The sequence below is a fragment of the Bicyclus anynana genome, chromosome 12, assembly GCF_947172395.1.
Source record: "Bicyclus anynana chromosome 12, ilBicAnyn1.1, whole genome shotgun sequence".
Lineage (NCBI taxonomy): Eukaryota > Metazoa > Arthropoda > Insecta > Lepidoptera > Nymphalidae > Bicyclus > Bicyclus anynana.
The window spans coordinates 13102493-13127778 of record NC_069094.1 but is presented as its reverse complement, the minus strand read 5'-3'; the positions used below and the strand labels follow the sequence as shown (position 1 = coordinate 13127778).

At 34.3% G+C, this 25286-nt stretch overlaps 3 protein-coding genes and 1 non-coding gene across 7 annotated transcripts; 2 read left to right on the top strand and 2 right to left on the bottom strand.

Annotated features, from left to right (window-relative positions):
- Positions 1–902: 902 nt before the first annotated feature.
- Positions 903–11558, bottom strand: LOC112048969 (uncharacterized). 4 transcript variants are annotated; one of them, XM_052884620.1, is made up of 10 exons: positions 11541–11558; positions 10692–10879; positions 10074–10235; positions 7850–8128; positions 6968–7145; positions 5974–6121; positions 4585–4744; positions 3841–4054; positions 2925–3629; positions 903–2841 (listed from the first exon to the last, which is right to left on the bottom strand). In XM_052884620.1, exons 2-10 carry the CDS (start codon positions 10869–10871, stop codon positions 1034–1036), a joined length of 3834 nt encoding a protein of 1277 aa, XP_052740580.1. In that variant the 5' UTR covers positions 10872–10879; positions 11541–11558; the 3' UTR covers positions 903–1033. The 4 variants fall into 4 exon arrangements, with proteins under 4 accessions (XP_052740580.1, XP_023942449.1, XP_052740579.1 ...); XM_024086681.2 differs by having other exon boundaries at positions 11409–11550; XM_052884619.1 differs by lacking the exon at positions 11541–11558 and adding an exon at positions 10972–11489 and having other exon boundaries at positions 10692–10896.
- Positions 11559–11778: 220 nt separating this feature from the next.
- Positions 11779–16912, top strand: LOC112048968 (NEDD8-activating enzyme E1 catalytic subunit). The gene is made up of 7 exons (XM_024086680.2): positions 11779–11925; positions 12020–12359; positions 12490–12650; positions 13491–13659; positions 14217–14466; positions 15608–15827; positions 16626–16912. Exons 2-7 carry the CDS (start codon positions 12022–12024, stop codon positions 16832–16834), a joined length of 1347 nt encoding a protein of 448 aa, XP_023942448.1. The 5' UTR covers positions 11779–11925; positions 12020–12021; the 3' UTR covers positions 16835–16912.
- A 1999-nt stretch (positions 16913–18911) lies between these two features.
- On the top strand, positions 18912–21595 carry LOC112048950 (signal peptidase complex catalytic subunit SEC11A). The gene is made up of 4 exons (XM_024086661.2): positions 18912–19084; positions 19168–19427; positions 20008–20185; positions 21238–21595. The coding sequence occupies exons 1-4, from the start codon at positions 19037–19039 to the stop codon at positions 21286–21288; spliced, it is 537 nt and encodes a 178-aa protein (XP_023942429.1). The 5' UTR covers positions 18912–19036; the 3' UTR covers positions 21289–21595.
- A 2781-nt stretch (positions 21596–24376) lies between these two features.
- Positions 24377–24493, bottom strand: LOC112048974 (U5 spliceosomal RNA). The gene has a single exon (XR_002887055.1). It is a non-coding gene; the product is annotated as a U5 spliceosomal RNA (small nuclear RNA).
- Positions 24494–25286: the final 793 nt, after the last annotated feature.

Below are 25286 nucleotides of genomic sequence, written 5' to 3'. Positions count from 1 at the left end.
TAAATCGCTTGGCGATACGTCTTTGTCGATAGGGTGGTAACTAGCCTCTGCAGAAGCCTCTTAATAGCCAGACCTGGACCAATTAAGAAAACATCAATCGGCCCAGCCGGGGATCGAACCCAGGAACTCTGTCTTGTAACTCCACTACGCATACCACTGTGCCATGGAGGCCGTCACTCTAAAAGTTTGCTACGATTCATGACATAGTATCTACGTATTATGAACTTCATACAGGCGACTGTCACTGTACCCATGCTATCTGAAAAACACTTTTTTAATAAACTAGCGGACGCCCGCGACTTCGTCCGCCCTTAGACCTCTTTAATCCAGCCTTTTAGACCTCTTTAATCTTTACATCTTTACCGTTTTCTCAGCATTTCCCTTACTGCTCTGCTCCTATTGATCGTAGCGTGATGAAAAGTATACTAACACTTTAGGCAACCTATTTGCAATGTGTCACTGTGAACATTAGCTATCATTTATTTCATAGCACTAATGAATAACAGCTATATATTTATAATTCCGGATCTTGGACAAACTGTTAGATGCTTTGCTGAACACTATTAGAGCGCCTGGCAGCGCATCTGTACAAATATGCCCTATAGCTTGGCAACTTCGTTCGTAATACTCTCGATGTTCCGCGCGGGCCGGAGGGCGTGTAGCGATGAATGAAAAGCCCACGACTGATGCACGTCACTTCTCCGCACGCACGATTTCACACCCGTGAAAGTCTTTCCCCCTGTCGCCCGCATTTCATGGGAGTGTTATCAACGAACTGGCCAGACTATACACTAGTATCTACACAAATATGACCTTCCCTGAGTTTCTCATTTCTAAATATTTCGTTTAAAATATATAGGTATTATTAATTAATGTTAGGGATTTTAAATTGATTAACTGTGTAATAGGTATCTTAAGTTTATTTTCTAAATAAAAAGTAACAACTGTACACATTAAAAATTAAAAGAAGTATCTTCATAACATTATGGCAAAGAAAATAAAGAGTTACTTTGCACAAGCGTTTATAGCTGTTTTAGCTAACAATATCATGTGAATTTTTTAATAATAATTCATTGCTTTCACTAATTGATTCACTAGTATGATCACAATTTATTTGATTTTTCTGTACATTGCTTTCATTTGATTTCATTAGCGTTTTAACATTTAAATTATTATCCTTATTAAAATTTGTTACATGATTATTGGGTATTTGTTCTTTGTCTTTCTGGTCAATGTGTTCTCCAGAATCCTCATCCAGTGTGCCACACATATCCTTATCATGACCAAGGGGATCTTCTTCACTTGGATGATTAGGTGGTTGATCTTCATCCATTTTAAGTGAGTTTGTTTGTAGGAGTGTAATGGCCCTAGACTTATCACTGTCAAATGTCTTTTCTTTTATTTTCAGTGTTTGATCTTGACTTTGCAAACCATTCTCTTCACATTTTTCACTACCAACAGTAGCAGTGGTCAGTGGTGATACTTTATTGTTAATATTGTTAGTTGGTAATGACCTCGCCATTCCACAATCAACTTTAGGTACTTGAACAACTACAACTTGATCAGAGTTTTTGTCTTCTTTAGTGGAATTGCTTTTGCTGGCATCTTTCAATTTAATTGTTTGAAACTTGAGTGGTGCATTCAAATTTTTTATTCCTTCTGCATTTCTATTGAAAGGCTTGATTACTAATACTTTCGTTTTCCTGCCCGATTTAGTTAAATCTGTAAGGTCTTTCGTTGTCAAAGGTTTCTTGAGAACTTCTAAGCTCTGTCGTCTCAATTTTAGAGAAACCATATTTATTTTTTTATTAGTGCTTCCTACTGTGGTGTCTTTAGCGACGGCTGAACCATCTACAACAACTTTTTTTATTTCCGTGACTGATTTAGAGCTAGCTTCATCATTAGGATTTAATGTTTTATGTTCTTCTGTTCTTGAAGCAGTGACATCATCATTAAATTTATTTATATTTGTAACTGTTATTTTATCTTGAACACTATCTGTAGGCTTTATAAGAGTTTCTGCACTTTTTTGTGCTGAAATTTCATCATTTTCCAAAGTAATTTTTTTATCTTTTTCGGGACTTGAAACTGAATCTTCGACATTTTTACCACTATCAGTCAATATTGAATCAATTGTTTCAGCTTGATTTATTTCTAAAGGTTTTTTAATAACACCTGCACTTGTTTGTGTTAAATTATCACGCAATTTTGAAGCAGATTTATTAATTTGGTTTTTAATAAGTGTTATATTTTTAGTAATACTATTTGAGCTTGACGAAGGCTCTATAACTTTAATAAGACTAGATGTATTGGGTAATTCTTCAGTTTCAACTTTCTTAGGTGAGCTCTTATCCGTCCTTGTCATTCTGGGTATCATCGGTCTCGCGAAAAAACTTGATACGCGGGACTCCTTAGACGCTTTAAATATTGGAAAACTAGCAGTTTTCATATGGGCTTGGGCGTTTTCTACAGATTTTCTAGACAGAGTTATCATCGCTCCTAGGCAATCTTTATTAATTGTATCATAATTATTTAATAATTCTTGATGAACTTTCTTTTTACTTTGAACTGTTTTAGAACAGACTGTCTGTGAGTCACGATAACCCTGTGCTTCCAATTTTAATAGATTAGACAAATCATATTCAAAATCAGCGTTCTTAGGTTTGGTTTTTTTACGAACAGGTCTGCGAGACACGACCGATGTTGATATTGCAATGTTTTTCCTTGAACTTTTTTCTTCCATTTCATCAAAATCTGAAGAATTTTCTTCAAATATTTTATTATTTGGAGCAGTTGTGTCTTCTACAAGTAAAATATCATCGTCTTTTTGGTTGTTGTCATCTGAAAAATTAATATTAATTAACAAAAAAATATTTACGTAAGTATACATTTAGCAGATTAAACTTTAATTAAATAAATCTTACCATTGGCTACAGCTTCTTTTTTCTTCTTTGCATTCATTTTGTAAAGGTTACTTTTGCGTTTCCTCGAACCAGTCTCTGGTCGTGTGCAACTACTGGAACTGTCATCAGACAGTCTGCTGGAGTCACTGGAGCATCTACTAGGCCTCCGTGAGTTTGGACTAGTTTCATTAGATTCATTCGGTTCATCAACAGATTCCGACAGTACGAAAGCTTCAGCTCCATCAATAGCCTTCACAGTACTATAATAGAACTCTGTGTTGCCTTTAAGTTTATGCACAATTTTGACATGTTCAGGCAGTTTATCAAATACAAAATGTTTGAAATTGCATAGTTTACACGCGTAGCGTACCCACTTGTAATGCTCGGACATGTGCTCTAGAAAATCGGAAAATTTTTCATGTTTAACATCACACTTTTTGCAAAGAAGTTTGAATAAATCTACGTCCGGTTGCATTTTTTGCCTAAAGGCATTCAAGTTATTCTTCTCTATCGGCTGAGCATATGGTAGATTATTTATCATGGAACTGTCATAGAATTTCGGCTTAATGTTCCGTGTGATATGTTCATCTGTTTCCATTGCTAGGGGGTCATTTGGTTCCGGATCTGCTTCTGGAGGTTCGTCGTTGTTGTCATCATCAGCGTCTTTATCCTTTACGTCTTGTACTTTATCCACAGGTGGCGCGTCTTCCGCATTCAACTTCGCGTCTGTAAAACAAGTTTATTTTTTTATTATTATTTCTGAACTATAATATCTATTGAATTCCAACTTTATTAATATACATCTGAATATGGAAAATTTTAATTGTTTCAATAGTCAATCCATGTACGAAGTTTGTACAAAAGCCGGCTGTTAAAATTGGTGATTGATCGTACAGTGATCTGTGCGTGTGTGTGCGTGTATAGTGTTGATACACACCTGCGGGTGTTTGCGTGGCGCCTCCGGCCAGCGCCATGTAAGGGTTGTTGGGCTCCTTGTGGTAGTCCTTGCGGATCTGTATCTGTATCCGGCGGCGGTGGCGGCGCGCGCACGTGTGCGTGTGTGCGGCGAGCGCGGCGCGGCGCTCGAACGTCCGCCCGCAGCCGCCGCACCGACGACCCTCGCTCTCACCGTCCAACTCCTCGAACCACGCCTGTAAAGGGAACAAAGTTTAACTTTTATTATATATTTTTTTTTTATTCTTTACAATGGGCTATCTAACACTGAAAGAATTTTTCAAATCGGACCTGTAGTTCCTGAGATTAGCGCGTTCAATCAAACAAACGAACTCTTCAGCTTTCTAATATTAGTATAGATTCAATGATTAGTTGTCATTGTCACCCTTCTTCGGCTTGAATGTTACGTCACCAGAAGTGATATTTTCGATCACCAACGTCATATTTTTTTTTTTTTAAAGAATATTTGCCATATTTTTTATAATAAGACCAATATTGCCAGTACCCTCCAACTAGTCAGGAAAGACTGTGCTAGGAGTGGGTATGACAATAGATCTAAAGGGGCGGGGATCGAACCACCACCCCTCGGTGATGAGTCCAACCGCTCTTACCGTTGAGCTATTGAGACTTTATTGTCATTGGTCGACAATATGTCTTTTTCTCTTAATGGGGTTGCTCAATAAATAGTGATACTGTACAATCCCCAACACTGTAAAATCTCCTGTACCTGATTCTCTTTTAATAGCCTTTCTTCCTCTGTGATCTTCTGCGTTGGGGCCGGCTTAGGCAATGTCTTTCTCTTCTCGTAGTAAGTAGGCGGGTTGTTCATACGGAAAGCCTTAGCTTGTATCGCCTCGCGCAGTCTACGGATTTGGGCTCCTGTTTTTCTAAAAAAAAATATATATAACAATACAGTATACAATGAATGAATGAAATATACTGTATTGTACACCAAAAAGAATAATAACAAGCAAGAAATTAACTTAAAAACTAATGTACAATTAGCGGCCTTATCGCTAATGAGCGATCTCTTCCAGACAATCAATAGAAAAAGAGAAAAAAATTACAAGGAGTAATGCATAATGAAGGGTGTACATATAAAAAGAAAAGTAGAAGATACATAGGATTAGTTGTTTGTTTAGTTTTGAGGATCTAGTTAAAATTGATCGTAAGAGTTTTTTTTCCACAAGTTAGCCCTTGACTACAATCTCACCTGATGGTAAGTGATGCAATTTAAGATGGAAGCGGGCTAATTTATTAGGAGTAGAATGAAAATCCTTTCGGTTTACACGACATTGTACAGGGAGGAGTGTATTTTTCCTTCTGGAGATCCTACTTCTAACAAGATAGCTTCCATGTTAGATTGCATCATCACTTACCATCAGTTGAGATTGTAGTCAACGGCTAACTTGTAAAGAATAAAAAAAGGCATTTATCCCACTATTCCACTATCAAAAAATAGGATCAAATGTATACTCAGAGGCACAATTATCCGCTCACTTTAATATGACGCTAGTATATAAATGATGATAAAAAGGCTTGGTGTTGAACAGCACTATACGATTGTGTGGTTCTATATAGTAAGTTCGTAAAATGGTGGTACACAAAAAAAATAAACCTTGGCTAAGTTTGTTGTGGGCTCTTCTCGGACCAAGGCGCGTTTGGAAGACTTGTAACTTTAATTCTAAGATTTACAGCTTTAATTACCGCCATTAAATTACAATGACATAACTTGACGTTTCAAAAGTGCTCGTAAACCATTGACCTCTTATAATAAAAGGACGCAAAATAATATAGAAAATTTCACTTAAAAACTGGCCAATTTTGCTTTGATAGTTTTAGAATTATTAGTAAACAAAATTATACCTAAAGACCTTTAAATATAGTCCAATATTCAATAAAATTCCAAATTCAGAGCAAATTCAACCTTAAGGATTGAGTTAAAGGTTGAATTTGCAAATGCGACTACTTGAATTGAGTGCCAAGAAGTTGTGTTTGGCATTGAGTGGGGACGTTTTCTGGTTGATTGTGCATCCACTTTTTAATAGGAGATTAATGTTATAAACTAAGCCTAAATGAAATAAATGAAATTTGAATTTGAAATGACCTCGCTTACCTATGAACCTTAAATAGATGTCGATAGACGCTCCAGGATGTAGAAAATATGTCCAAGCAGTCGGGGCACGGGTATACCAGCCTGTTCTCCAAGTGTTTGTACTTTATGTGGAACTTCATCGTCTTCAGTGTGGAGAACTGCAGGCCGCCTGTCAAATAATATGATAATTGTTAGTTCCAATAGTTCCACAATAATGGAGCTGGATGTAAACGCAAGAGGCATTGTGTTCGATCTTCGCCTATTGTATGATGTATAAATATTTTACCGTTTGAGCGTGTAAACTATATTCGCCGACCCTTCTTCCTGAAATAAACAGTCCTTATAATTTTAAAAAATATATACGGTCGAATTGAGAAACCTCCTCTTTTTTTTAAAGTTAAAAAATAATGGCTTAATGTGAAATGAAAGATATGTTATTAAAAAAAAGGTAAATATGCACAAACTAATCTAAACTATACTACAGCCTTTCTTGATGAGTACTGTTTACCAACAAAGAAATAAGAAATGAAGGTAGAAAACAAATGTCATTTCATAACTTATTTATTTTAAATTATGTATGGTTTGTGTATTTATAAAACATTAACCATATCTAACTGTTGTAAGCTTATTAATCAAATTTATTTTCATTAATTTAAGAAGAAGTTAATTATAATTATTATTAGGTGTGAAATGACTAGTATTTATATTCTCATTTTTAATTTGTTTGTTGGTAAACAGTATTCATCAAGAAAGGCTGTAGTATAGTAGGTGTGATAGCCTAGTAGATATAATGTCTGCCTTTGATTCAGAGGGTGTGAGTTTGAATATGGGTTGGGGCAAGCATCTCATACGTTTCATTTATTAGCATTTTACGAAATTAAATATCACGTGTCTGAAACAGTTAATGTAAAACATTGTGAGGAAAATGGCATACCCGAGAATTTTCTCAATTCTCTGTGTGTGAGGTCTGCCACATTTACATCTATAGATAGGCATTGAATAAAATAAAACTTACAAATTTTACACTTCAGAATATCTGAATCTTCGGTTTCTTCATCATCACTGATCTGTATGACATTGTCAGGGTTTGTTTCTTTAGTCTCTTCAACATTGTCACTACTTTGCACTTTGAATGATCCATCGTTTTGCAGAACTGCGTTTTCTTGAGATAGAATATCATGCAATTCATCAACCTGAAATAAAAAAATATAGTGTTTTTTTTTATTTGTAACCAGTTTTTTTGTATGTAGTAAATTCTTTGTGCTATAAGTCATCTAGAAAGCTCTATTCAACCTTGTTGTTTTTGGCACTCATTTAGTGAGTTTTTGGTGCTGATTGTGAATCAATATTTTTATCAGAGTTCATGTTCATCTTTTTTTACATGTTTTATGCGAATAATCGATGATTATGATTATGCTTTTTTGCATGCTAGATTGCATCGTCACTTTCCATCAGGTGAGATTGTAGTCAACGGCTAACATGTAAAAAATAAAAAAATTAAAAAAATTATTACTTACAAAAACTATTGAACGGTTTTTCATGCAATTTTCACTACTATACTACAGCCTGTCTTGAAGAGTACTGTTTGCCAACAAACAAATTAAAAATGAGGGTATAAATCACTAGTCATTTCACACCTAATAATAATTGTAATTAACTTGTTCTTAAATTGATGAAAGTAAGTTTGATTAATAAGCTTAGAACAATTAGATATGGTTAGTATATTTTATATAACATTTTATAAGCATACCATACATAATTTGAATCAAATAATTTATGAAATGACATAATATATGAAATGACATGACATGATGAGTTTTCTATCTTCATTTCTAATTTGTTTGTTGGTAAACAGTACTCATCAAGAAAGGCTGTAATATAGAATTCAAAATTATACCTGCGCCTTCATTGTATCAGATTTTGTATTACTAGGTTCAAGGTTCTGGAATACAGCGACAGAGCTCTTTGGAATTTTCTGGAATACCAATTGATTGTTCTCAAGTTCTGTTTGCTGGACGCCCGTGTTCTTGGTAATCTTCTCTATGATTGACGTCAAGTCCTTAGTAATTGGGATACGAGCGTCGTCATCTTCGTCCATGTTGTTCGCTTCCATTTTTTCACTCAAGGACTCTTGGTAGCTCTCTTCTAATTTCTTTATTTTTAATATCTCAGCCATCTGTAATTATGTACAAGAAGGGTAATATGTTTTTTTAATGACGCCTGACATTTATACTGGTTGGCAATCGTGCAGCCTATAGGCCTATAGTGAAATGTGCTTCCCTATATTATCCCTTGGCAAATTCGTTAGTAACACTCCCGATGGTCCGCGCGAGCCGGGAGGCGTGTAGCGATGGATTTTCCCCCCGTCGCCCGCATATCATGGGAGTGTCATCAACGAACTTGCCAAGCTATAGCTAATACCTAATAATTAAGACATTTGTTGTTTTGTCCTGTAAAAGTGTACAAATTTTACATTTTTTTACAGGACAATTTTTATTAATTGGGTCATTATTTACAAAAAAAATATAACTTGGACACCCTAGTGATTTTTGGAAAACTATTCAAATTAGTTTTAGGTAATTAGGTGGTGTATCTGCCATTTGCGTTTTATACATTAATTACGGAACACCCTGTATATAAAAAAATCGATTAAGTTACACTATTATAACTCAAGCATGGCTGAACCAACTTGGCTGAAAATTGGTGAGGAGGTAGCTTGAAATCAGGAAACAGATATAGGATACTTAGGGCAGGGGTAGTGTCTTCCCTAAATGCACATAAGTTAAAGCGAAGCTTGATTGGGTTCACTAATAAGTACATAAACAATGTATGACCAGCAGACATTTTATAATCAAAGTGGCACTTCCCCAATAGGACAGTAATTATTTATTTTTGAAAACAAAAAATTCGCAAATGTGCATACTGCATGCATATAAAAATAATTTGCTAATTAAAATTTCAAGACAATATCATCTAACTCAATAGGTAATATTCTATTAATAAGTTCACACATGATTGTGGATGAAGTGGCGTTCACAAGGTTATCAACAGGGGTAGGCACAAAATGCACAAAATGAAAAAAAAAGTTCTTAGGGCTAACATTGCCCTAAAAAGACTTCTTCTTTGTGTGATGTGCAAGCCTCTGTGTAGTAGTATAACTAAAACTATTTCAGATTATGAGAAAATAAATCATCAAGTTTTTCATACAAATCTATTACAATATAATTATCATCATTCATTATTAACAACCAACATTCGCCTCACTGTTGAACATGAGTCTCATTTCAGAATGTAAAGTTTAAAAGTCTACCACATTGGCCTAATGTGTGCCATTATAATCGTTATATGCAGTGGTGTGCACAAAGTTTTTAACTCTGGTATGCACTATAGGTACAAATTGGAAAATTCCTTCTCCAACACAGGTACATAACAAATCTTTAGGGTATGCATTGTGTTTATGCATCTATGAAGTGCACACCACTGGTTATAACAGCCTATTATATGTCTAGGCCTCCACACTGCTCCAATGCAGATTTACGGGCTTACAACACAACATATTTGTTACATAATCCTATTTTATTTAAAAATGCAATCAAAACTTCCATATTAATATTATAAATCAGAAAATAAGTTACATTTTAACTATTTACAACCAATTGTCATGAAATTTCCCATTTTTCTTAAGAATACTGAGAATATAGGATATCACCTTTTATCAACAAAATACCTGAAATATATAAAATGACTTAACATCCACGCAAAACTAAGGGCCATAATGAGTTAATCAATATATTAATACACTTGAGTCATCAACCCACATTCGGCTCACTGCTAAGCTCGAGTCTCCTCTCAGAATGAGAGGGGTTAGGACAATAGTCCACCACGCTGCCCAATTCGGATTGGCTTCACACACACAGAGAATTAAGATAATTCTCTGGTATGCAGGTTTCCTCAGAATGTTTTTCCTTCACCGATTGAGACACATGATATTTAATTTCTTAAAATGCACACAACTGAAAAGTTGGAGGTGCATGCCTTCACATTAATACACTCACTATAACTAAAAATTAACCTATACATGTCATGTATTGAAATATCTGTCTTAAAAAATCAATACTTACAACAGAGGTTTCCTTCATAAAATGGCTGTGCTTTGACGATTTGAATTGCTCCTTACAGTAAACTCTTTTGTGTGATACAAAATTGACCAAACTCCTGAACATGTTCCGGCACACCTTGCATTCGTACAGCAAGTCACACTCATCACTGAGCAAACCTTTGAGCTGGAAATGTGTATGGCATTTAGAATTCACCACTGAATCACATCAAAACAACTTCTTCATAAATAAAACAAAACACCAAAATGCTAAGCCTATTTTGATGAAACAAAATTTTATTTTTATCATGGAAATATGTTAATTTTATCGGAAATGGTAAGCAGAAAGAGTGTTACACACATTTTGCTTTCATTTTTAAAATTAAAATAAACTATAATGTTATGTATTTAAAAAAAATACTATAAGTAAAGTGCTAGTATAGATTATAAAGACCTTCCAACCAAATAAAAAAAGAATAGTAAAGCTTTAAAAACATTGATAAATGAATACAGTCAGCTAGTTGTAAATACAAGTTAGCATATTATATGTTTAGTTAAGTAGGTAAATATAACAAGGTTACAAGTACTTAATTAATTTTAACATAAATATTGAATGATTTGCATAATTTGCCAGATTACTTACTTCTTCAGTAGCCAAATCAAATATCTTTCTTGCTTGGGCAAATCCAGTTATTCTGGTTGGTATAGGTTTCCTTAGTAAGGAAAAATCAATATCTTCATTTTCTTCCATTGCTGGGTCAACATTTTTACTTGATTTGCTCTTATCTTCTTTCTTTTTTGTATTAATTTTATTACCAGCCATTTTGGTATCTATAAGTTATTACTGTCTTTAAAATTGATTATTTAGGTAGTAACAGCACACACACCCACAAATAAGTCACACAGACTAATGAGGTACCTACTCTTATAATATGTATGTGAAATTTTACTCAGGTAGCACACACATTGCTTAGATAACTCATAACATATTGCTTTGCTAATTTTCAAAGAGGATCAACTTTCGACACGATATATTAATTGGCACAGTTTCGAATAACGCTGACCACCCAAGGCAACTCATGAGACCAAAAATGTTTGTTATCTAATCACCACTATGTACAACAGAACGATTTGTTGAAGTCACAGTCGAACCTCCTAACCCTACAATAGACGACGCACTTAGTTATTTCTGATCAAGCATGGTTTAAAATCACGAGGATAAGTACATTGAAGTTCACAGTCTGTCAGTCTCTCCCTCAAATTTTAAAGACAACGTTAATTCTCGTGCTACACAAATATAATAGTTCTATTAAGCACATAATGCCGAAAACTAAGCAACTATTTAAATGTTTGAACTTACAAGGAAATCTTTAAAATCGCAAACTTGAAAATCCTTGTGTTACGACAAATACACCACCATCACGCCATTTTAAAGAAATGAATGCGATTGCGATAGGAACTATTTTAATACAGCCAGCAATCTAGTACTTACTGGCAGGAAGGTTTGTGTTAAATAGAAGTTTATTTTATTGGATACGATTGTAAATTATTGTATTGAAATTCATATTAAATTTACGTAAAACATAGAAGTAAACAAAATAAAGACAAATAATTCTTTTTAGAAAACTATTTTTAAACGTTATGTTATTTGTCAAATAATATTGATTTCATTTTGAAACTTGACACTTGACAGTCTTACAGAAACATTTTATTTTATTTTACTATCTGTGCCTGTGGTCGGCCGCTGCCGCTGCTTGTCTGTTTTCAAGTTCAACGAGTTTATTTAATATATCTGAATATTTCAAATAATTAGCAAAAAATATATAAGTATTACAATTTTATTTAACCGGTTAGATAGGTAAAGGATAGGTTTATAGGTATGTTTTAATTTTAAGCCCTTACGGTGTTCTAATGCAGGGTTGCATTACGCAGACCCGGACAATTTTTCAAATATGTGTTTATTAATTTTAGAAATGGCAGAAGTCGAAACTCAGACGCCTGACTACCAGCTAAGGCGATGGCTTAATATAAGGAAACTCTTAGAAAGGTCTGGTCCCTTCTGTCACCCTGATTTTGAACCATCGGCGGAAATACTGGACTTTATAATGAATAGTTGCAAAGTTCTTATAGTCGGTGCCGGCGGTCTCGGCTGCGAGTTGCTCAAAGACTTGGCTCTGATGGGATTTAAGAAATTACATGTAGTTGATATGGATACCATAGAACTGTCTAATCTGAACAGGCAGTTTCTGTTCAGGAGGAATGATATTGGATTGTCAAAAGCAAAATGTGCAGTGGATTTTGTGAATAAAAGGTAAATGTGAAAGTAAATTGTATTTTATAGTCTTAGTGCATTTTAAAATCAATTTGCTATTCAATCTCCCAAAAGTATAGAAAGAAAAAGAATCATTTTAGAATATGTAAAAAAATACTCATAATTGCAGGATCCCTGGCTGTGAAGCAGTAGCACATCATTGTCCAATACAAGACCTTGACGAAGGCTTCTATCGTCAGTTCCATATAGTTGTTTGTGGACTGGACTCAATTGTTGCTAGGCGTTGGTTGAATGGTATGCTGGTATCACTGCTACAATATAATGATGATAGTATGTATTTACACTGTTACTTATTCATACTTTTATCTATACTAATATTATAAAGATTTGACTGTTAGTTTGAAAAGCAAATACAAACAAAATACAAGGCATACTTCCAAGTTATTTAGCTTTCTGGTACAATGTTGTGTAGAAATAGAAAGGATTGTGGGGTTTACATCCTACTACTAAAAAGCCCGCTTCAAAATTTAATAGAATAGGCTGTGAAAGTACTGGACCAATTTGAAGAATTCTTTTACTATTCTAAAATCTTTTAGAATCCTGTACTATTCCTAATTAACATAGGCTATATTTTATCCCACGGGAACAGGAACAATCTGGGTGTGGGTGAATTATAATAAACTATCAGACTTTTGCTTTTAAGTCAAAGCTATAAAATATCACCTAATTTTTAATAGTACTGGTAGTAATAGTATTAGTATTACATTTAGTATAGTCAATGCAATAGCACAGGGTGATGTCCTGCCGCAGCACCTCTGTGTAACAGGGGATACCTAAAGTCTTGTACTGTGCAACTTAACACAAAATGTTCTGAAATGTCAAAAATATTGCATCTGACTACACCTATATTTAGACACTGTCAGGACTGTAAGTGTCACTCATACAAGACATACTGTCCCTGCACTAGCTGTAAGAATTAACCATAAAATAAGACAGGATTATCCCGGGTACCCTCTTACAGGAAGTAACCATTCTGCTATAACCACATTTAATTATTACCTACCATATGTGAATGGCTCATTGTGTTATAACACTGTTTACCAAGTTACCAAACACTTACACACACACTAAAACCTGAATTAGGTACAATCTTTTATTATTTTTGTTTAGGGAGTCTTGATCAAAGCAGTGTAATCCCATTAGTGGATGGAGGAACAGAGGGATTCAAAGGAAATGCAAGGGTGATTCTACCGGGAATGAGTGCTTGTATTGAGTGCACACTTGATTTATACCCTCCACAGAAAACCTTCCCTCTTTGCACAATTGCAAACACACCAAGGTAATTGTTTAGGATTCAGAACATAAGTTTTTAACAGCCTCTGTGGCGCAGTGGTATGCGCGGTGGATTTACAAGACGGGGAGGTCCTGGGTTCGATCCCCGGCTGGGCCAATTGCGGTTTTCTTAATTGGTCCAGGTTTGGCTGGTGGGAGGCTTCGGCCGTGGCTAGTTACCACCCTACGGCCAAGAAATTTAGGATTTCAATATGATGTTGTGTAGAAACCGAAAGGAGTGTGGATTTCATCCTACTCTTAACAAGTTAGCCCACTTCCATCTTAGATTGCATCATCACTTACCATCAGGTGGGATTGTAGTCAAGGGCTAACATGTAGAGAATATAAACAAAAAAAAATAAAAAAAATGAGTATATTTGAAGTGTTTTTCAGATAGCATGGGTACAGTGACAGTTGCCATATGACATTCATAATATGTACTATTGTTGTGAATCACAGCAAGTTCTCAAGAGTGATACGAACTGTCACCACACCCATGCTATCTGAACACTTTACCTGTCTTAATTACCTGTGTAATTAATAATGGTGTGTTATTTGTTGTAGATTGCCAGAACATTGTGTAGAATATGTTAAAGTATTGCAATGGGAGAAAGAAAATCCATGGGGCAATGTCACACCACTGGATGGTGATGATCCCCAACACGTGGCATGGGTGTATGAGAAGGCCCAGGAAAGAGCGATGAAGTACGGCATAACGTCTGTCACATATAGATTGACACAGGGTGTTCTGAAAAATATCATACCGGCAGTTGCTAGCACTAATGCTGCTATAGCAGCTACCTGTGCTACAGAGGTTTGTTATAAGATACATAATTTTTCATTCAATGAAAAGGTTTCACAACATATAGTATGAGATCCGGCGGCAGGCTCATCTGTTATTTAATTGGGATAAGAAATAAATCATAGATAATATTCACATTGATACATTCCACATAGGTTGCATGCCTTGTTAAATTGCAGCCAAACAGTATTAAAGGTTTTTTTTTAAATATATTTAATCTCCTCCCCTCATTGGCTAATTAAAAAAAAAATCATACACTAGTTAAGAAAATATACCCAAATAATTTAAAAAGGTTGCCTGCTTTCACACTGTAACTGTGCAAGTTGGGTTGCCAGATATAAACAGTTAAGTAATGATATTTATAAGTTTCTAATGCCAGATCTGAGACTAATAAAAAAATGTTATATTGCTTGATGATTTGTCTTAGCTAATAAAGTAGTCACCTAGCCATGGTTAAATGACCAGATCTGACCTAGGCCAATTTAGAAAATAACAATTTTAAATTTACCCAAGCTGGGAATTGAACTCATGACATGTGTTGTTAAACAAAGCATCACCAAACAATTATTCAAAATATTCAAGCCTTTTTGTCTGTTATATCTCAAACCCAGAAGTTTTCTAATGGTTGATTTTGGCCTAGAAAAGGCTTTTTGCTTGGTTGTAGAGAAAAAGGAATGGTTATGTTATGTTTAAAGAAAACACAAACTACAGGTAATCCACAGAGTAACCAGAGAGAGTCTTTACAAACTGTGTGCTGAAGACAGTGCAACCCATAAAAAAAAAACAAAAGCCATCTCATGCGTCTCCTTGACATCCACTTACAAACTTTTTTGATAATTTGTATTTCAAAATTCAACACTAACAATATAACGTAAATTAATATAATTTTGAATAAACAATAAAAAAATACTTCATCTAATTTGTTTAGTTTTTGAGAACAATTTTAAAATATTTAAAAACACAAGACACCATTTTTCTTCAATTATATTGAAAATTACTGATGCAACGGTTCTTGTCGTACTGACAAGAGAACATATTCGTTTTTGAATTTCGTATTTGTGACGGGTACAACACTGTCGTGTTCTGTACGCTCCATCTGTATATTAATGATTAATTTGTGAGGTAACCGAAACTATTTCCTGCACTATTACAGGTATTCAAATTGGCTTCATCTTGCTGTGTTAACATGAACAATTACATGGTTCTCAACATGGCGGACGGTGTGTACACTTATACATTCAATGCTGAGAAGAGAACTGATTGTGTAACATGCAGTAACACCACAAAGGTTATGGAGGTTGACCATGATGTTACATTACAAACTATATACAACAAACTTTGTGAAGACAATGCATTTTTAATGAAAAATCCAGGTATATATTCTTTCAAAAAAATTTTTTAAAGTACACAATTCATTTCATATTCATTTTTTTGCCACTAAAGTGACTACATTGCTTCTGTTCAAGCCTATTATATGTTTTAAACAAATTATATATTATAAAATGAGAAAAGCTTTACCAAATAATGATGAAAGAAGAGCCGATGGAGGTTGGGGTCCCATGGTTGTTGGTTGTTGGTTGGACCAGGTACACTGATGACATCAAGCAAATCACAGGGATTAGGGATTGTGATGTTTGGAAGGCCCTGCAAATGGCCTATGTTCTGCAGTAGACGTCCATCGGCTAATATGATGATGATGATTATTACACAAGTACCAAGCTTCAGATCATGAAGATGAAGAGCTTTGACAGCTTGCCTTATATGAAATATTGATTAAATTATTTTTCTGTAGCTCAGTGTTAGGAGGTTGGAGGTTTTATATCCCAATGCCTTAGAGAGCATATTGCATGTCGCTGTCATCAACTCTGATGATGTCAAACATCACCCTAAGACCACCAACCAATTCATTGGAGCACATTGTAGGTCTAAGCTCAAACCACCAACCCACAATAGACAACAGAATTGTGGGTCTTCTTCTCCATCCCCATAATATAAGCAAAGAGGTCTGACCCTGTAGAAGGACATTAAGAAAGTTTAATATGGATGATCAAAATAATAACCTCAGTTAGTGTTAAAATAAGCAAAAAAACAAAAGTTGTATTTAAAGACTTTTTTTATGTTTTACATAAATCAATTTGTGTACTTAATCTTAATATAAATTATATTTCTAGGTATCACCACAGTTATAAATGGGCGCAATAAAACCCTTTATATGCCAACTGTCAAGAGCATCGAGGAAAAGACTAGAGACAACCTAAAAAAGAAAATAACTGAATTGGGCTTATTCAATGGTGCAGAAATATTAGTTGCTGATGTTACAACTCCTAATACTGTTACAATTAAGTTAAAACTATTGGAAAGAATAGATGTAGACTTGTAAATTGTAATGTACATGGAAAGATAAAGTTAAAAAAAAAACAATTACCTGCTACTAAACAATAAAATTGTTAATCTAGCAGCGGTGTTTTTGTTTTTGATTGTATACCTACTAGTTCTTAGAGATATTATAACTGTACATAAGAATCAATAATGATGTTAGATGAAGAACAAAAAATGATAAATAAATGGTTAATCGGTTAAAAGAAAATTCTATATATTCTTATGTAATCAAATAAATGAGTTTTGGATACGTCTCTCCTGTAACCTGTAAGATTATTATTTATCTATTTAAACTTACACATAATTAGAAGGCTAAAGTACGTAATATTGTAGGTATTTGGCCTGAGTATGGTAATCTCCACAGATTTACGATTCGGTTCAAGTAATTATACATAAAAGCTTAGATTCATTACTGTATTCTGAGCTATCGTAATCTCTTTCTCTGTATCTATAAGATAAATCTACTTTCTCCTTAGACCATTAAAAAGACTTTCTCTTAATAATAATTATATTATTTATTGAACTGATTTTGAAAATAGTACCAATGATAGTAATCTGGCAACACCATAAATTAATGATGTCATCAGTGACCTTTTTTACCTCCAGTAAAGTGAAACTCTGCGAACAACCGCACTCCGCATTCGTCATAGAGTACATTGAATATAGGGCATTCGTCATGTGGAACGGAAGCATCCAGCAGGAGTATTTTGGCTTGGAAATTCCAAGCTCAAAAGAGCTAGAAACTCAAGCTATTGTAAAATAGATAAATGTTATCTCGTAGACAGAAAAAGTAATAGACGCATAAGTATAAAAAAATATTTTTATACTTCTAAATCTAAAGACTAATATTTTCAAAGGGGAAAGATTTGACATTGAATAGGCTCTGTAACTACTGGACCGATTATCTGATGAAGTTATCCCATAGACTATATTATATTCCCATATTCTCACGGGAACGGGAACTACTTGGAAACATACCGCGGCGTGGGGTCCTAGTAATAAATAAAAATAAATTATTTAAAATAGAAATTAACAAAAATGGAACTAAAATATTCGTTGTGTGGCAACACCACATTTACTGTCATTATCAGAAAGATCTGTCACTATAGAGCAACCAATCATTATTGATAGTTATAACGGATTATTAAAATCATAGTGGAAATTCTGATAATTACCCGACGAATTACTATAAACATAATTTAATTAAATAAGATTTGAATTTATTGAAAGTAAATCATGAAATCACCTTTCTTAGTATATCGTGCTGAGGTGGATAAATGTTTTGTCCACGACCAGATATTTGTATGTTCTGTTTGTTTATTTTATTTTATTACTTGTGTGTGGACAAATAAAGATATTCTATTCTATATATATAGTAGGTAAGTATTTTTCAAATATATATTTATTAATTTATTTATATTTTAGTTTTATATCATAGTTTAGATTAGTTAATAATATTATTTTCCACCGATCATCTTATTTAAAATAAGATCGTAATATTACCTACAAGAACAAATTATCATTACAAACATTTTTTATAATTTGTATTTATTATATTATACAAATTATAACAAAATATAATGTTAATTAATGTAATAATCAATAATTTTAATTGTCAATAAAAAAATCCATCTCATTTTTTTTGCTAAGTGTTAAAAAAATAATTAAAATCAAGACTCCATCTGATGCGACGCTTCGTGTTGTGTCGTACTGACTCGGGAATGTATTCGTTTTTGAATTTTGTCTAAGTACGGAGCGGCAACGAGCGACACCGTCTCCGTTTAATATGTGGTCGCACTATACAGCCTAAAAATTACCACAACCGTAACGTTCAATATAAGTTTAAATATTGGTGAAGAATGGTTCAGTTTATTGTTGTATTAATGAAAATCACATTATTGAGTAATTTGATTGCTTTAGTATTTTAGTCGAATACGAACAATTTTTGGATTTACCCCCCAAAAATCGTTCGTACTCGACTAAAATATATAAAATACTAAAGTAGTCTGTACGGTTTATTATCGATCACGCGTCTATTTCTGTTTCTGTCAGAGTTGTTTTGACTTTTGATTTGATTTTGACGTTTCGAACTGACGTGGTGTTGTTGAGCTGTCGGAAAAAAAACACCTTTCTTTTTACAACACGGACTGGGTGTTTAACCAATAATTTTATTGTTACTTTAAAATCGACACAAATTTACAAAATGCTAGACGTACTATTCGATGATGTAAAGCGCATGAACAAGAGACAGGTATTTTTCATTGATTATTGCCTAAATTTAGATGACGTGAACATACCGGTTGGTTTTGTAAATGGAACTTATTTTATTTCCAGTTTATCTACCAAGTCCTCAGCTTTGGTATGATAGTGTCGTCGGCTCTGATGATATGGAAGGGCCTGATGGTGGTCACGGGCAGCGAGAGTCCTATAGTGGTGGTGCTCTCTGGCAGTATGGAACCTGCGTTTCACAGAGGAGATTTGTTGTTCTTGACCAACTACCCCGATGAGCCTGTGCGCGTTGGTGAGATCGTGGTGTTCAAAGTGGAGGGACGCGACATACCAATTGTTCACAGAGTATTGAAGCTGCATGAAAAGTAAGTGCATTATTGCTTGATATTTTCTGCATGTCCTGTCATTTATTAGAAAAAGTAGGTTTTTGTGGCAGTATAAACAAGAAAATATTAACACTATCCAATAAAATGTATCTACTACCAGTGGACAGAGTTCAGTCCCACAACTCATGCTTAAAGTCTAACAACTGATTGCAGATCTAAAGAGAAAAAAAACCACTAGTGGAGCTAACATGCGACCAATGACATAATTTCAAAAAGAGAAATAGACAAGTCTCAACCAATGGTGGCACAATCAGACATACAGCTATCTCTTTCATTCTATTGGTACGAAAGAGATGGGACTGGGACAACTTGGACACCATTGGACAATATTTTGACCATTTCTTTTCACTTGGTTGCATGTTACCACCACCACTGGTAGCATGGATAAGTCCATCCAACCCAGTCTGTTAGGAGGAGTTGTTAGCCTAAATGTTAGGTTAAACCTGCTATCTCTCACAAAATTTAAAAAACATCTAGTTGCAGGAAGATTAAATTTGACAGGGAGGTCATAATTTTTAGCATTATTTTATGTATTGCTATAAATTAATTTGTATTTCAGGAACAATGGGACAGTGAAATTTTTAACCAAAGGAGATAACAATAGTGTAGATGACAGAGGTTTATATGCACAAGGACAACTCTGGCTCACCAAAAAGGATGTGGTGGGACGAACTCGAGGGTTCCTGCCTTATGTAGGAATGGTCACAATTTATATGAATGAATATCCTAAATTTAAGGTAAATATAATTTATCCTTAATCCTATACTAATAATATAAATATTTGATTGTATGTTTGCTTGCATTGAATAGGCTCTGAAACTACTGAACCAATTTTAGAAATTTTTCATCGGTAAGCTACACTAAAACCTGTGTGCTATAGGCCATATTTTATCCTCGTATTCCTACGGTAACGGGAATCTGAGATAAATCAGGAAAACTAAGGCTTAAGGTGAATTTTTGTTCTATTTCAATCTTACATAAATCTGATCTGCTATGTATACATTTTATATTTTGTATGTGTGATAAAATAAAATATTAAATAATGTAAAATGTAAACAAAAATAATTTTAAAAATATTTAAAAGAAATTTCATATTATTTTGTTTTTTTTTATTCTTTTACAAGTTAACCCTTGACTACAATCTCACCTGTTGGTAAGTGATGATGCAATCTAAGATGAAAACAGGCTAACATGTTCGGAGTAGGATGCAAATCCACACCCCTTTTCGGTGTTTACACGACTTCGTACCGCAACACTAAATCACTTGGTGATATGTCTTTGCCGGTAGGGTGGTAACTAGCCGAGGCACAGTCTCCCATCAGCCAGACCTGGACAACTTAAGAAAACCTCAATCAGCCCAGCCAGTTGCTTGGTGGCTGGCGGGCTGGCTTGGTTATTGTCTTGTTGTTTAATATACAGTAATTAAATTAAAAAAAGATTTATATTAGGTATTTAAAAAAAATTAAAATTTATATGGCTATCAACATACAAATCATCTTTAAAAGTAGAATTTGTGACAGCATCTCCTGAAGAATGACTTCTCATGCCTCTACAACAAGAACTAAAACACTAAAATATATTTTTAAGGGGCTCCCATTCAACAAACATAGTTTTTGTGGCATTTTTATAAACAATTGCACAGAACCCTTGGTGTGCGAGTCTGTCTTGCACTTTGATGGTTTTTGAACGAAGATGCTTTCAAGTTACACTGCAATAAAGTATTAAAATAAAGTGTTTTTAATATTGAAATTCACCTAAATGTATAAATATTTCAATTTGTTTGTTTCAGTTTGCTGTGCTGGGATGTTTAGCTATCTATGTACTAGTTCATAGAGAATAGAAAATGATCTGATGATAAATGCGGAGATAATGAAGTCCTAGATGTCTGTGTTTTAACAATGTTGCAAATGTAATGAATTCTAGGTTTATTCATTGATGATAGCAAAAACCACACAAAACTATTTACAATGCAATCAAAATAGACTTTTTTTAATTGGGGTATTTTAAGGACTGGTTAAAGCTGTATCAAAATCTGTACAGTTTATTCTGACTGTTGAGTTTATTCCAAAGAAACTTGTGGCAGGAAATATTATCTTAATAAAGATTAGTATAAATAAGAGAAGTGTCAATGATATGTAACAATAATATTATGTAAAAAAAAATCAGTAAGCAAAGGCTTTTATTTTAATAAAGACTTGTACAATCTTTTTAAATTTCAAATGGATTAGATACATTATAATTTACTCACTTGTCAGAAACTTGATGTTGGAAAAATATCCCTATTCTTTAGATTGCATTGTATATCTGCAGTAAACCTTAAATGTATGTACTTTACAGAATTTTCTCAAAATGGATTAAGAAACTCTAGAATATTTATTTTTATCAACACACATTTGCATTAAATTAAAAGATCCTGTTTGGATATTCTAAATGTTGTTTACTTAACTTAAATATTATATTAAAAAACAATGTAATTTTTATGAAAATACACTAAGGAAATAAAAAAAAGGTTTTTTATTTTTGATAAACTTATTTTGAGACACGATATATAATTTATTAAAATGCCCATAAATGAAAAGTTGGAGGTGCATGTCCAATGTCCAAATGATGAAGGAAAAACATCGTGTGGAAACCCTGAGAGTTTTCTTAATTTTCTATGTATGTGAAGTCTGCCAATCCGCATTGGTCGAGCGTGGTGGACTATTGGTCTAACCCCTCTCCTGAGAGGAGACTCGTGCTCAGCAGTGAGCCGAATATGGTTTTATAATGATGAAACTTATTTTAGAATTTTAAAATAATAAATTGTATAATTTACAGTGCGAGTTTATTTTTTTTAAATGCTGAAATTATTATTAAAAGATGTAACATGACTATGAAATAGAGTTTTTGGTAATTAGCTAGTGTGTGGATGTAAATTGCGATCGACGATAAAATATTTCTTTGTATTTACCTCATAAAGTAAAGGACGCACAATTATGAAGGAAACGTCACTTAAAAACTGGCCAATGTTGCTTTGGCATTTTATGTAAAGAAAATTATACTTAAAGGCCTTTATTTAGTCCAATCTATACTAATATTATAAAGAGGTAAAGTTTGTAAGTTTGTAAGTTTGTATGTTTGTAAGTTTGTAACATTTTTTAAATGGGGTAATCTTCGGAACTACTGGTCCGATTTCAAAAATTCTTTCACCGGTAGAATGCTACATTATCGGGGAGTGCTATAGGCTATATTTTATATTGGTATCATATATATTAGCCGAGATATCACAGTTTTTGTCATACAGGTCGGACTGAAAATTCTCTTAAACATACTTATTCGCATGCGCTGCCTTAATTATTGTGTAAAATTGAAATTAATGTATAGAGACTTTATGTATCTTTAAAAGTTCTACAAAAAAGTCCGCGACACCATATATCTATCTTATATATATTAGCAGATATAGTACCTTTTGTGTTTTAAAAATTATTAATTTTATATACTTAGGTTTACGTCATTATTTATTCAACTAAACTTTAATCCTTATTAAAATAAATTATTTAATAATCACAAGGATATTATGGAGATAAGATTTGCCCTTTACAGAATGTTAATTATTTAAATAGTTTCGGAGATAATACAAAATTTCTAAAAGACGCAGAAATTCCGCTATATGACGCCCGGCGCTTTCATTTACGTAGTTTCCGTTCCAATGTGAATATGGGGATCAAACATAGCCTATGACACTCGCAAATAACATAGCTTTCTATTGGTAAAACAATTTTCCAAATCGGTCCAGTAGATCCAGAGATTACCTCCTACAACCACACGAACTTTACCTCTTTATATTATTAGCATAGAAGTCTCTATTTCCCTTGGTCATACCACCACTCTCGAAGGACTGGACCGATTTTGCTAAGGGTAGGAGTAAGATATAGGGTAGGGTAGGGGTACGGATAGGGAAGCGTAGGGGTAGTGTAGGGGTAGGGTAGGGGTAGGGCCTGGGTAGGGTAGTGGTAGGCTAGGGGTAGAGGTAGGGTAGTGGTAGGGTAGAGGTACGGGTAGGATAGGGAAGTGGTAGGGTAGGGGTAGGATAGGCGTGAGATAGGGGTACGGGTGGGATAGGGGTAGGAAAGGGATAGGGTACGGGGAGGGTAGGGGTAGGGTAGAGGTAGGGGTTGGGTAAGGTAGGGGTAGGGTTGGGGTAGTGGTAGGGTAGGGGTAGGGTAGGGTAGGGGTAGTAGTAAAGTTGACATCGAAATTTACGCGGACGAAGTCGCGGGCGTCCGCTAGTATTCAATAAAATACCAAATTCAGAGAAAACTCAACCTCATTGATGGAGTTTAAGGTTGAATTTGCAAATGCGACTACTTGAATTGAGTGCCAAGAAGTTGTTTCAGTTTAGGAGATCGATGCCTACATAGGTTAAAGTTGATACGTGCAATTCATTATTTTCCATTAAAACAAATAACAAAAAAAAACTTATTTTTAAGAGTATAATAATATGAACGTTTATGTAACTTTTTGTCTTTTGTGTGCGTTTGGGTCATCTCTTTCTTTCTCCCGATGAAAATGACATGGGTCTCGAAGCTTTACTTTATTGCCCAGGTATGATGTGGGGAACTTAGAACTTGCGAACCGGTGTTCTTCCAGCCCCTTTCGGAGGTTCACGCTTTTTGGCCTATGGGTCAGCAGTGATGATGTCTAATCCAATGTTCCAACTTCCAACGCGGTTCCAAACTGTTAAGTTTCTTGCTGGTTTCCACGGTTCCTACCCTCATCTCGTCATCTCAATTCTCATCATCATCTAGTTTAGTAGTTTAGTACCTACTACCTAGTACCTACAGACTAGGACTACAGTCTACACTCTGTACTCTACAGATCAAATAGTAGATGGGTTCAATTCCAATTTAATTTCCGCGTACTAAATAGTAAATACTAATTGCTTTATTAGCTTTACATGATGTAAAGCTTTCAAAAATATCAAAGACTCATTTGAGTGTTCCCCTCCACGGAAACCTTTAGTAAAAGGCGAAAGATTTATACGTTTTGAAGGGAAACCAGAGTTACATTGAAGAAACACTTTTTAGCCTTTACGTTTCAAGTAAAGTATCTTAGTAGCGCAATGTTTATATTGCGAAATTACGTAGAGCGACATCTACCGTGAACCGTTTAGTTCAGGCATTCACGGTAAAAGTCGCTCTACGTAAAAACACTTAATCTCAAATGAGTCTTTAATATTTTAGTATATTAGTTCATGTAGGTAAAGTTAATAAATAATAATTTTTGTTCCTGTCAATTTCTCCAGGATTCCATCATTAGATCTTGACGTGATGGCAATGGAACCAAATGGGGAGTATACCGTTCCAAACAAAAAAAGACTTTTTGAAATCGGTGCAGGCGTCTTCGAGTAATCGGTGTACATATACATAAAAAAAATACCGACCGATATTGAGAAAAAAGGAGGAGTCCTTTTTGAAGTCGGTTAAAAAATTATGAACAATCAACAAGGTAAAACCTTTCGTCCTCTCGGTCTTGTTGGTTTCATTTTGATGAAATGAAGTAAAGAAAAGAAATATGTAGGTGGTCCGTGGTATGCAGTTGCCTAAAGTAGCCCTGGTATGTACTTAGGTATGTACCTATACCAAATTTTACCCATATTCAATGATTGATTGCCCTTAAATCCGAAATCGACACATAGATCCGGGATAGCCATAATGATACGGATCATTGATGTTTAAAAGGAATATGCTACGTCATTACTTAGACCTTTGAGGTAGCATCATAAAGGACCATGATGCTTAACATATTCCAAATATCTTCGAGATAATAATATACCGGCCAGAATTTTCGTAATGACAA

Coding starts and splice junctions, on each gene's coding strand:
- LOC112048969 (XM_052884620.1), bottom strand. CDS start 10,871: ATGGCTGGTAATAAAATTAATACAAAAAAGAAAGAAGATAAGAGCAAA. Junction 10,236..10,691: donor TTGATTTGGCTACTGAAGAA/GTAAGTAATCTG, acceptor ACACATTTCCAG/CTCAAAGGTTTGCTCAGTGA. Junction 2,842..2,924: donor AAAAGAAGCTGTAGCCAATG/GTAAGATTTATT, acceptor TTAATTTTTCAG/ATGACAACAACCAAAAAGAC.
- LOC112048950 (XM_024086661.2), top strand. CDS start 19,037: ATGCTAGACGTACTATTCGATGATGTAAAGCGCATGAACAAGAGACAG. Junction 19,085..19,167: donor AGCGCATGAACAAGAGACAG/GTATTTTTCATT, acceptor TTTTATTTCCAG/TTTATCTACCAAGTCCTCAG. Junction 19,428..20,007: donor GTATTGAAGCTGCATGAAAA/GTAAGTGCATTA, acceptor TTTGTATTTCAG/GAACAATGGGACAGTGAAAT.
- LOC112048968 (XM_024086680.2), top strand. CDS start 12,022: ATGGCAGAAGTCGAAACTCAGACGCCTGACTACCAGCTAAGGCGATGG. Junction 12,360..12,489: donor GTGGATTTTGTGAATAAAAG/GTAAATGTGAAA, acceptor TCATAATTGCAG/GATCCCTGGCTGTGAAGCAG. Junction 14,467..15,607: donor CAGCTACCTGTGCTACAGAG/GTTTGTTATAAG, acceptor GCACTATTACAG/GTATTCAAATTGGCTTCATC.